Source organism: Lipotes vexillifer, unplaced genomic scaffold (genome assembly GCF_000442215.2).
Source record: "Lipotes vexillifer unplaced genomic scaffold, Lipotes_vexillifer_v1.1 scaffold10, whole genome shotgun sequence".
In the NCBI taxonomy this organism is placed as follows: Eukaryota; Metazoa; Chordata; class Mammalia; order Artiodactyla; family Lipotidae; genus Lipotes; species Lipotes vexillifer.
In genome coordinates this window covers 252,650-264,482 of record NW_006792541.1, presented here as the reverse complement: position 1 = coordinate 264,482, position 11,833 = coordinate 252,650, and the positions used below count along the sequence as shown (strand labels likewise).

Below are 11,833 nucleotides of genomic sequence, written 5' to 3'. Positions count from 1 at the left end.
CGTACCGAAAAAAAAAAAAAAAAAAAATGAAGAAAGTCAGGATTCCCTTATATGAGGATATTTGCAAACGAGGCTCCTGGAATTGGGCAAGAGACGTAATGTCTGAGTATACTGAGGGGTTGAGGAGGAAGTGCGGGCAGCTTTAAGACGCTCACGTTTCCAGATGGCTCTTTCATAGCACTCAGACTAGATTGTTTTTGTTCATTTGTGTTTTGTGTTTTTTGTTTTTTTTTGCGGTACACGGGCCTCTCACTGTTGTGGCCTCTCCCGTTGCGGAGCACAGGCTCCGGATGTGCAGGCTCAGCGGCCATGGCTCACGGGCCCAGCCACTCCGTGGCATGTGGGATCTTCCCAGACCGGGGCACGAACCCGTGTCCCCTGCATCGGCAGGCGGACTCTCAACCACTGCGCCACCAGGGAAGCCCCATTTGTTTGTTTTTAGTGTGCATCAGCTCACAGAAAGGGATTCGTAGAATATTTACAAAACCAGGTCTATGAACGTGGGTGGTACTAGAGCAGTGAGCAAAGAGATGAGGTGACAAGCCCCAGGGGTCCCAATGTGAGTAAGTGGGTGACAGCCCTGCAAAACCTCAGTGGGGAATCACCTGTGCCTTTGCCCCTCTCTCATGGCCTCAGCAAGCCAGCACTGATTGTATTAGACCTGGGACTCCACAGCGCAGGGAGAGAAAAGACACAACTCCAGACAGCAATCTGAAACGAATTGTGTCTTTTATTAACCCCGGTTCCCCAGCCCCCCCCAAATTTAATGGGATTAAACCATGGAGAGGCCAGGCTACTTCCCTACTTTATTTTTAGCAAAATGTCAATGAGAGGCCCAGCAGGGACATCCTGTTTTTAATTAAACTTGAAGAGCCCTGTTCTTGTCTCTGGGTAAATACAACCGCTATGGGACACCCAGGAACCCAGCTCTGGTTCTGCCCTAGGCAGGCTTAGGACAGCGCCACCTGCGGCCAGGGGAATTACCAGCTTCCTCTTGATGTGTGTGTGTGTGTGTGTGTGTGTGTGTGTGTGTGTGTGTGTGTGTGTGTGTGTGTGTGTGTGATTTTTCTTTTTCCCTCTGAATGAACCACCTTTTGGAATGTTGGAAAGGAAGGGCTCATGTCTGAACTGATAAAGGTTGTGGGATTAACTAAGGGCAGGCGCAATTCCAAGAGCTAAAGTTCACTCTTCTCTCTGAAGGAAACCAGACTGGCTTTTCATCAGAAGATGTAAGGTCTTCCAACAGGACACCCAAGGCCCCATGACAACCCACCAAGGGTAAAAGAAGTTAAGCAGTATAGGGTTGTTCTTAGATTATCGATAAAGAAAAGCATCCTGCTTAGAAGGATATTACATACCAGGAAAGGAGGGTAGAGAGAGGCCATGAGAATCTTTCTTGGAAATACTCTTAAAATGGGATCAACATCTATGTATCTAGAACAGCGTAAGCACTTTCTTGTTTAGCGCTAGAAGAATACAGTAAGTCAGTAAATCCTTAATGTTCTCCCAAAGTGCTGTAGATACTTTCACAGGCAGGGAGAGGATGGGGGGGAGAATAAGGGCCCTACCCCTTTTTTCAACCAAAGCAGCTCCGTTCTTATATTAGTTTTCACAAAAGATTTTACTTGAAACTCATTATTGCCCAGGCCCCTGCCCCCACTCATGTTTGTTTGTTTGTTTGTTTCTTGGTAAACAGTCCTACCATCCACCATCCTGTAATCAAGTCAAAGACACCTTTAATATGGCTCTAACCACCCGTCTCCACGTGCAGGCAGTCAACTAGACCCATCAAATCTGCCTCCTTCATATTTTTCTAAATTTATCATTCTTGCCCATTCCTCAGCCACTGTCTTGTTTCAGGTAAGTGGTGGTACCCATCAATTTTAGATATGGGCAGTTACTATTTATTTCAATCTTATATAAAGTGCTGTGCAAAGGCTGCTTCCAACAGCCCCTTCCAAAGATCCCGTTCACTCTCCTAAAAAGACATTCTGGAGCTGCTGTGGTTTAGGACTTCACATTTTAGGGGGCAATACTGAGTTTGTTTTTGGAATGTTTGACTGTGAGGTACCAGTGCAATGTCTTAGTGGAGATGTCCATTAACAGCTGGACATAGTAGAGGTGAAGATCTGGAGGTACTCTGTTTCTTCATCCATAAAATGGGGCTAATAAGGTTATTGTGAGGATTAAATGAGAAAATGCACATGTACCAGGTTGACTAGTGTCCTGCAAAAGTTCATGTTCACCCAGAACCTGTGAATGTGACCTTATTTGGAAATAGGGTCTATGCGGATGTAATCAAGTTAAAATGAGATCATACTGGATTTGGGCAGGCCCTAATCCAATGATGTGTTCATATAAGAAGAAGGAAATTTGGACACAGTCACACAGGGAAAATGTCACATGATGATAGGAGAGATGCGGGCCCAAAACACCAAGGATCACCAGCCACCACCAGAAGCTAGGAGACAGGCATGGAGCAGATCCCCCCAGGAGTCTCTGGAAGGAACCAGCCTTGCCCACACCTTGACTTTAGACTTCTGGCCTCTGGAACTGTGATAGAATAAATTTTTGTTGTTTGAAACTGCCCAGTTTATGGTAATTTGTTACAGCAACCCTAGGAAACTAATACAGTGTGGAAAATACTTAACACTATGCCTGGCCCATACAAGCACTGAGAAGATGACTTCCCAGAACTAATGAAAGGAAAAGAGGGCTGAGGCTGGAACTCTGCTTGGGAATATCCTTGTTTAGGAGACAGGAGAAGGAAGAATCGTCCACAAAGGAGATCTGGAGGGCACAGCCGAGTGGGGGGCCTTTGGGTAGCAGGCACTCACTTGTGTTGCCAGATGCCTAACGTCAACTCTTAACCTAAACTATAATGGGGCTTGTCACCATAAAATTAATCCCCTGATAAGAAAGGGATAAGCCAAACACAACTGATAAACAAACACTAAGGTTAGTTCTTAGAGAAAGTCACTAAGCTGGGCAACTGCTTTAAAGAATTTTCTCCGGGAGAGAAATCCAAGTTGCATTCTAGAGTAACATCTATGGTCCACACTCATAACTGAGAATTAGGCAAGGGTTTGCAGCTGAATTCCCAGGAGCCATATCAAGACGGACTAGAAGCTTTCACCACAACGCCATCCAGCCCCCCGCCTTTTTTTTCACCATCAGAAGAGCACAGTGTTTCAGGTCTCCAAGGCACATATTACAAGTGACATAGCGTCTACGACACCAATTTAGAAAGATGTTTGGGAGAAAAAAATGCCACTCAGGAAGTGGTTTTAGAAAGAATGTAACCAAGTCTTTCTGGTCCTGATTTTGATCCGTCATGGCACAAATACTCACAAGCTGGTTGTCTGAACTGGTCACAGTTGGTGCTCTTGAGACCAGGTCAGATTAATTTGTGAGTCTGTCTGGTGTTTGTGGACAGCAAACCTTTGCATGGCTAACACCACAGTCTCCCTTCCTCTTCATCTGGTTGCTGTATGGATACATATGCCTTATTCTGATGAGTGAATCAGGAAAAAAAATTCCCATATTGCTAAAAGAAACAAACAAAATAATGAAGTCTTCTGTGATGGGCTGCCAGCATAAGCCCAACCTCCTTCCTTTAGTTTTCATTCATTCAAAGGGTGTGAAAATGTAGACTAAGGGTGTTATGAAGTTTACTCTGCCTTATCAAAAGTGCTAATCAACCTTGAATCACAACTAGGAGGGAGAGCCTGATTCCAAGACAACACGTATTTGAACACCAACTACTTTAAAGCAATCATTACCATCCAAGGAATGAATATGCTAACTAGAAATTATTGCAACCTGGTCATTAAAGTGAGTTCCCTGAGAAATGCTAAAGGTAACACTGTGTTAGCCTATATATTCCTTTCGGAAAGTCTCTAGCACGACCTGAGAACAAGTCCAGACCGGCTGTGCCCCAAAAGTCCCGATGCATGAAGTGCACCTACGGGCTCAGGGCAACAGCTTGGAGTTGGGGAATTCCTGGTGCCAACCACATTCTCTCCTGGAAAGGTGATCTTTCTGTCACTTAAATCCCGGAAGCATCAGAGCAGCCCAGAAGTTTTAGCTTATTCCCAGCTGGGATGGTGTTTGGTAGGAAAGACAACAGCTAAAGAAGCCTGGGAACTCCTCAAGTCATCTGCACAAGAATATCTCTTCTGTGAGTTCCACCAATTGGAGGTTTAGCTGGGTCACCTCCCTTTGTTTTGTGAACATACATTTATACGGCTAGGTAAACTTAACTTAAAACTTAATGGGAAGACTCTGGGAGGGCTCACACCAAGGAGTACTTCCCAGAACTTCTGCTGCCAGTGTCCGAAACAGAGCCACCCGCCGCCTCTGCAGGACACCCTCCAACACTAGCAGACATTGAGGAGCTGCCAGGGTTCCTACTGAATTTCCTGAACACAGTGGGCCAGCCAGTGGCCGTGGGGTCCAGAGTGGTGCACGAGGAGAGGGGATTAAGAGCGCTGCTTAAAGGAGCTCCAGAGACGGGGGTGAGCCGTGGCGATCAGCAAGGACCCCAGAGACGGGCATGAGACGCTAAGGCTGCTGCTGCCGCCACCAAGAAGCCTGTGTGCGAGCACAGGTCACTATCCACACCTCCCTCCCGGGGAGGCTGTGCAGCCCGCCACTGCCAGGGTCCCGGGGTCCAGGGACAACTTCCCCGGGAGAATGCACGGGGCACCTCAGGCTGGTGCAACGTCCCGCCGGGCTCTGCCGCCGCACGCTCGGCCCGCACTCCGTGACCATCCCTCCCCCCCCCACCCCGGCCCGAGTGAGCCAGAGCCCCCGAATCAGCTGCTCCTTTAACCCTGTCCTGTCTGAGTGAAGAACAGACTCCCTATGGCGACCTACAAGCAGAGGAGGGGCCAAATCCAAAGCTGAGCCCCTGGGAGCTTTGTGAACAAAGAAGATAAAGGGAAATCTCTCCCAGCAGCCTAAGGAGCAGCGGATTAAACCTCCACAATCAACTTGATGGACCCTGTATCTATGGAATACATGAATAGACAACGAATCATCCCAAATTGAGGAGCTGGACTTTGAGAGCAAGATTTATGATTTTTTCCCCTTTTCCTCTTTTTGTGATCTGAGCCATGTGGATGAAAGGCTCTTGGTGCTGCAGCCAGGAGTCAGTGCTGTGCCTCTGAGGTGGGAGAGCCAACTTCAGGACACTGGTCCACAAGAGACCTCCCAGCTCCACGTAATATAAAATGGTGAAAATCTCCCAGAGATCTTCATCTCAACACCAAGACCCAGCTTCACTCAACGACCAGCAAGCTACAGTGCTGGACACCCTATGCCAAACAACTAGCAAGACAGGAACACAACCCCACCCATTAGCAGAGATGCTAATCAATAGAATTAGAAATGAAAACGGAGAATTAACAACTGACACCGCAGAAATACAAAAGATCATGAGAGATTACTAAAAACAACTCTATGCCAATAAAATGGACAACCTGGAAGAAATGGACCAATTCTTAGAAGAGCACAACCTGCCAAGACTGAATCAGGAAGAAACAGAAAATATGAACAGACCAATCACAAGCACTGAAATTGAAACTGTGATTAAAAATCTTCCAACAAACAAAAGCCCAGGACCAGATGGCTTCACAGGCGAATTCTATCAAACATTTAGAGAAGAGATAACACCTACCCTTCTCAAACTCTTCCAAAATATAGCAGAGGGAGGAACACTCTCAAACTCATTCTACGAGGCCACCATCACCCTGCTACCAAAACCTGACAAGGATGTCACAAAGAAAGAAAACTACAGGCCAATATCACTGATGAACATAGATGCAAAAATCCTCAACAAAATACTAGCAAACAGAATCCAACAGCACATTAAAAGGATCATACACCATGATCAAGTGGGGTTTATTCCAGGAATGCAAGGATTCTTCAATATACGCAAATCTATCAATGTGATTAACCATATTAACAAATTGAAGGAGAAAAACCATATGATCATCTCAATAGATGCAGAGAAAGCTTTTGACAAAATTCAACACCCATTTATGATAAAAACCCTGCAGAAAGTAGGTGTAGAGGGAACTTTCCTCAATATAATAAAGGCCGTATATGACAAGCCCACAGCCAACATCATCCTCAATGGCGAAAAACTGAAAGCATTTCCACTAAGGTCAGGAACAAGACAAGGTTGCCCACTCTCACCACTCTTATTCAACATAGTTTTGGAAGTTTTAGCCACAGCAATCAGAGAAGAAAAGGAAATAAAAGGAATCCAAATCGGAAAAGAAGAAGTAAAGCTGTCACTGTTTGCAGATGACATGATACTATACATAGAGAATCCTAAAGATGCTACCAGAAAACTACTAGAGCTAATCAATGAATTTGGTAAAGTAGCAGGATACAAAATTAATGCACAGAAATCTCTGGCATTCCTATATACTAACGATGAAAAATCTGAAAGTGAAATCAAGAAAACACTCCCATTTACCATTGCAACAAAAAGAATAAAATATCTAGGAATAAACCTACCTAAGGAGACAAAAGACCTGTATGCAGAAAATTATAAGACACTGATGAAAGAAATTAAAGATGATACAAACAGATGGAGAGATATACCATGTTCTTGGATTGGAAGAATCAACATTGTGAAAATGACTCTACTCCCCAAAGCAATCTATAGATTCAATGCAATCCCTATCAAACTACCACTGGCATTTTTCACAGAACTAGAACAAAAAATTTCACAATTTGTATGGAAACACAAAAGACCCCGAATAGCCAAAGCAATCTTGAGAACAAAAAATGGAGCTGGAGGAATCAGGCTGCCTGACTTCAGACTATACTACAAAGCTACAGTAATCAAGACAGTATGGTACTGGCACAAAAACAGAAAGATAGATCAATGGAATAGGATAGAAAGCCCAGAGATAAACCCATGGACATATGGTCACCTTATCTTTGATAAAGGTGGCAGGAACGTACAGTGGAGAAAGGACAGCCTCTTCAATAAGTGGTGCTGTGAAAACTGGACAGGTACATGTAAAAGTGAGATTAGATCACTCCCTAACACCATACACAAAAATAAGCTCAAAATGGATTAAAGACCTAAATGTAAGGCCAGACACTATAAAACTCTTAGAGGAAAACATAGGCAGAACACTCTATGACATAAATCACAGCAAGATCCTTTTTGACCCACCTCCTAGAGAAATGGAAATAAAAACAAAAATAAACAAATGGGACCTAATGAAACTTAAAAGCTTTTGCACAGCAAAGGAAACCATAAACAAGACCAAAAGACAACCCTCAGAATGGGAGAAAATATTTGCAAACGAAGCAACTGACAAAGGATTACTCTCCAAAATTTACCAGCAGCTCATGCAGCTCAATATGAAAATAACAAACAACCCAATCCAAAAATGGGCAGAAGACCTAAACAGACATTTCTCCAAAGAAGATATAGAGATTGCCGACAAACACATGAAAGTTTGCTCAACATCACTGATCATTAGAGAAATGCAACTCAAAACTACCATGAGATATCATCTCACACCAAGTCAGAATGGCCATCATCAAAAAATCTAGAAACAATAAATGCTGGAGAGGGTGTGGAGAAAAGGGAACACTCTTGCACTACTGGTGGGAATGTGAATTGGTACAGCCACTATGGAGAACAGTATGGAGGTTCCTTAAAAAACTACAAATAGAACTACCATATGACCCAGCCATCCCACTACTGGGCATATACCCTGAGAAAACCATAATTCAAAAAGAGTCATGTACCAAAATGTTCATTGCAGCTCTATTTACAATAGCCAGGACATGGAAGCAACCTAAGTGTCCATCAACAGATGAATGGATAAAGGAGATGTGGCACATATATACAATGGAATATTACTCAGCCATAAAAAGGAACGAAACTGAGTTATTTTTAGTGAGGTGGATGGACCTAGAGTCTGTCATACAGAGTGAAGTAAGTCAGAAAGAGAAAAGGAAAAACCGTATGCTAACACATATATATGGAATCTAAGAAAAAAAAAATCATGAAGAACCTAGGGGTAAGACGGGAATAAAGACACACAGACCTACTAGAGAATGGACTTGACGATAAGGGGAGAGGGAAGGGTAAGCTGGGACAAAGTGAGAGAGTGGCATGGACATATATACACTACCAAACGTAAAACAGATAGCTAGTGGGAAGCAGCCGCATAGCACAGGGAGATCAGCTCAGTGCTTTGTGACCACCTAGAGGGGTGGGATAGGGAGGGTGGGAGGGAGGGAGATGCAAGAGGGAAGACATATGGGAACGTATGTATACGTATAACTGATTCACTTTGTTATAAAGCAGAAACTAACACTCCATTGTAAAGCAATGATACTCCAATAAAGATGAAAAAAAAAAAAAACTTAATGGGAGACTCTATTACTTTGTCCTTTGAATGGGAAATGACCTTCCTTTATTTTGCATGGAAACATCCTGTCTCAGCTCCAGAAACGTCTATAGAATAATAATAGTAGTCAACATTTACTGAAGGATACCCATTGAGAGGCGCTGTTCTAGGTACTCTACTTGTAATAACTGTTTAACCCTGACGGTTACTCTTGAGGCAGGTGCTATGATTGGTTCCAGCTCACAAATCATGAGAACAGTGCACAGAAAGGTTAAATAACTTAGCCGAGGAAAAGAAGGAAAAGGAGATTGAAAAGGGAGAGGGGCAAGGTGATATTGACCTGCTTTGCTCAAGACAACCGCTCTCACAGGCCAATTCTTCCCTTGACGCCCTCTTCATCTTTGTTTTGGATCCCGGTGATCAATTTTTGTCTAAACCTGTGATTTTCTTTCAATCATAGGAGTAAAGCAACACAGACTGTGTACTCCTACCCAGTGACAGTCCTGTAGTTAAAACATGTTCTTTCAAGGGTCCTAGTTACTTTCTGAGAACAGAAGGGGTCAGTTTCACTCTCTGTTCTTCCTGCATTCTCTCCCTGAGGTCCTGTTGATGGATCCCTAAGTTCATGTTCCCTCACCCCCAAGATCCCAGAGAGCATCTGAGCACTCGTGGTTAGATGCCCAACGCTACTCACATGCTCGCTGCCCCCTTCCTGAAACACAGCCTGTGCTGGGCTGGGTGTGGGTGTTCAGACCTGCCTCTGGCTGGGCTCAGGGACAGAGAACTGTGTGGGGCAGGAAGGATTCTCCTTCCTCTTGCAGCTGGGGGCTGAGACTAGGGCCCTCCCCGCCGCCCCCCCCACTCCCCGCCCCAGGAGAGGATCTGCCGTTACGGGAGAAACGTCAGAATTGTGATCTGGCTTAAGACTCATGAGAGATGGTTTTCATGCAATAATAAAATACTGGACCTAAATCATGTTCCTAAGTTTGTCACTTAAAAAAAAACAAACACATGAATGTGAAAATGTTTGTGTAAGACTCTAAAAATAAATCTGCATATGGTTTTGCTTTTTCACCCAGATGTTGATATAGCACAAAATTATTTTTTGGAAAAAGGAACATAACTGCGTTTGGACACATGTGGTAGACTGAATAATGGCCCCCCACGATGTGCATGTCCTAATCCCTGAAACCTGTGAATATGTTACCTTACACAGTAAAAGGGACTTTGCAGATGTAATTATGTTAAGGATCTTGAGCTAGGGGGGATTATTCTGAATTATCTGGGGTGTCCTAGTGTACTCACAGGGGTCTTTATGAGTGGAAGGGAGAAGCAGAATGAGATACCCAGGGGAATGGCAATGTGAGAAGAACTCAACCCACTGCTGCTGGCTTTGAAGATGGATATAAAGGGCTACAAGCTAAGGAATGTTTCAAAAAGTAGGAAAGGCAAGGAAACAGATTTTCCTCTAATACCTCCAGACAGAACACAAGCTGCGGACACCTTGATTTTAGCCCAGTGAAACCGATTTCAGATCCCTGACCTCCAGAACTGTAAGATAATAAATGTGTGTTGTTTTAGGCCACGAAGTTTATGGCCCTTTGTTACAGCAGCCAACTGGTTTCCAAGAGGAAACCAATACCGTGTATTTCAGTGTTACAGAGTCCACAATAGAATCCTTCCTACCAATGCCAGGAAAAACAAAAGGATTCCAGTCTGTTACCACCAACAATATTCTGTGGATACCAAAATTAAACCATAGAAAGCAACAATAAAGAAGAAAAACTAGAGAATTTATGGAGTTCCGCCCTCCATTCACTGACAAGCCTCATTATAAACTTGTTTGGACCCCGATCTTCACCCTGACCACTTATTAGTGTTTGCAGGTGAACATCATGAATTTGCATTTTACATTAAATGGCTTGAACTTCTGAGTCTTGGAGGACCAGAAGTTCAGCAAGGAATTTATGTGCTGACACTTGTAATCAAGCTGCAGTTTCACTTACTTTAACAAATAGAGCCTTAATTTGCATATGATTCTGCCGGCCCACAGCCTCCTCCATCTTATCACGCTGTAACAGGTATTTTCCCAGACACCTAAAAGACAGTGCCGCCTCTGAAGCGATTGTAGCATCCGCAAATATGCATTCTCCTGGTGCAGACCAGCTAGAACCAAACAGCGAGAATCCCCACAAAGGCACACAGCTTCTTGGGACAGTGACAAGGCCTGAGTGTGGACTTGCAAAGAAGAGGGGGTGGTGAAAGGAAAAACGACCCCTTTTCCTGTTCTGTTTGGGAAAGTTACTCTGGGTGAGTGATTTGGGGAAATAAAATGGAGTGCTTCCTATTAAAATGATGGAGGCCTTGATTCTGCACTGTTTGTATCTCTGATGAGACAGAAGCTAGATTAGAGGTCCCTACCTTTATTCAAGTGCCTAATAAAGTTGGAAATTAGTGATGGCAGTGATGATGAGCTTTTCTGTAAGGCTGGCACTGTGCTAAGCATTGAACACGGAGAGTCAGTCTAATCTTAAAACAATCCCACAGCAGTGGGCACTGCTGATAGTCCCATTTTACAGATAAGGACACTGAGGCTCGCTTGGGTTAAAGTCACAGAGGTAGTGACTGAGAGAGGCAGGATTTGAACCCAGGTCAGAGTTTGATCATTAAACATCACTCCAGGCTCTAGGTCCAGGCAGGTCATTGCACTGAATAGATGGAGTGGCCACAGTGAGCATGACCAGCTGAAGAGTGCATGTCCCTCTGTAGGGAGGAGTCACCACAAAGCCCCAGGGCACCTATGCCGGGCAAGAATGTGGGCCCAGCGTGGCCAGAGCTCCTGAGTTTCCAAGAGATGCTAACCAATCTGCATGTTTATGTGTAATCTCCCTGTTTTGTATATGGGTTCCACATTTTCAAAGACAATGGCTAGGCCAAATCAGTGCCCAGGAGGACCACCCGTTTGCAATCTCTCCACTAAGCTGCACTGTGGACTTCCCAATTCTTACTGTGACTCACACTCTTCTCTTTGTAAAGGGCAAGGTCCACGCACCTGCACAATCTCGAGCATTTCTGCCTTGCTGATGTAGCCATTTCCATCCAGGTCATACATGCTGAAGGCCCATTTCAGCTTCTGCTCCAGCTTCCCCCTTGACGTTACGCTCAGGGCTATGATAAATTCTCTAAAGTCTATTGTCCCATCTCCATTGGCATCGAAGGTGCGAAAGACGTGCTCTGCAAATTTGGAAGCATCCCCATAAGGGAAAAAGTTCCCGTAAATTTTCTTAAACTCCTCCATTGACAAATGTCCACTGGGGCAGTCTCTCAAGAAGCCTTTATACCACTCCTGGATCTCGTGCTCTGTAAAATCTGTGCTTTCCAGCAAGTCCTGCATGACCTCTGGGCGCAGCTTGCTGTTCTGTTTCCCCATCTTGGCAGCAGGA

At 44.4% G+C, this 11,833-nt stretch overlaps 1 protein-coding gene across 1 annotated transcript in view; it reads right to left on the bottom strand.

Annotated features, from left to right (window-relative positions):
- NCALD (neurocalcin delta) overlaps positions 1-11,827 on the bottom strand; it is an 18,557-nt gene extending 6,730 nt beyond the window's left edge. The window contains exon 1 of the mRNA XM_007465728.1: positions 11,443-11,827. Coding sequence (XP_007465790.1) covers positions 11,443-11,820 — 378 coding nt within the window. The 5' untranslated portion in view covers positions 11,821-11,827. The remainder of the gene's footprint in view (positions 1-11,442) is intronic.
- Positions 11,828-11,833: the final 6 nt, after the last annotated feature.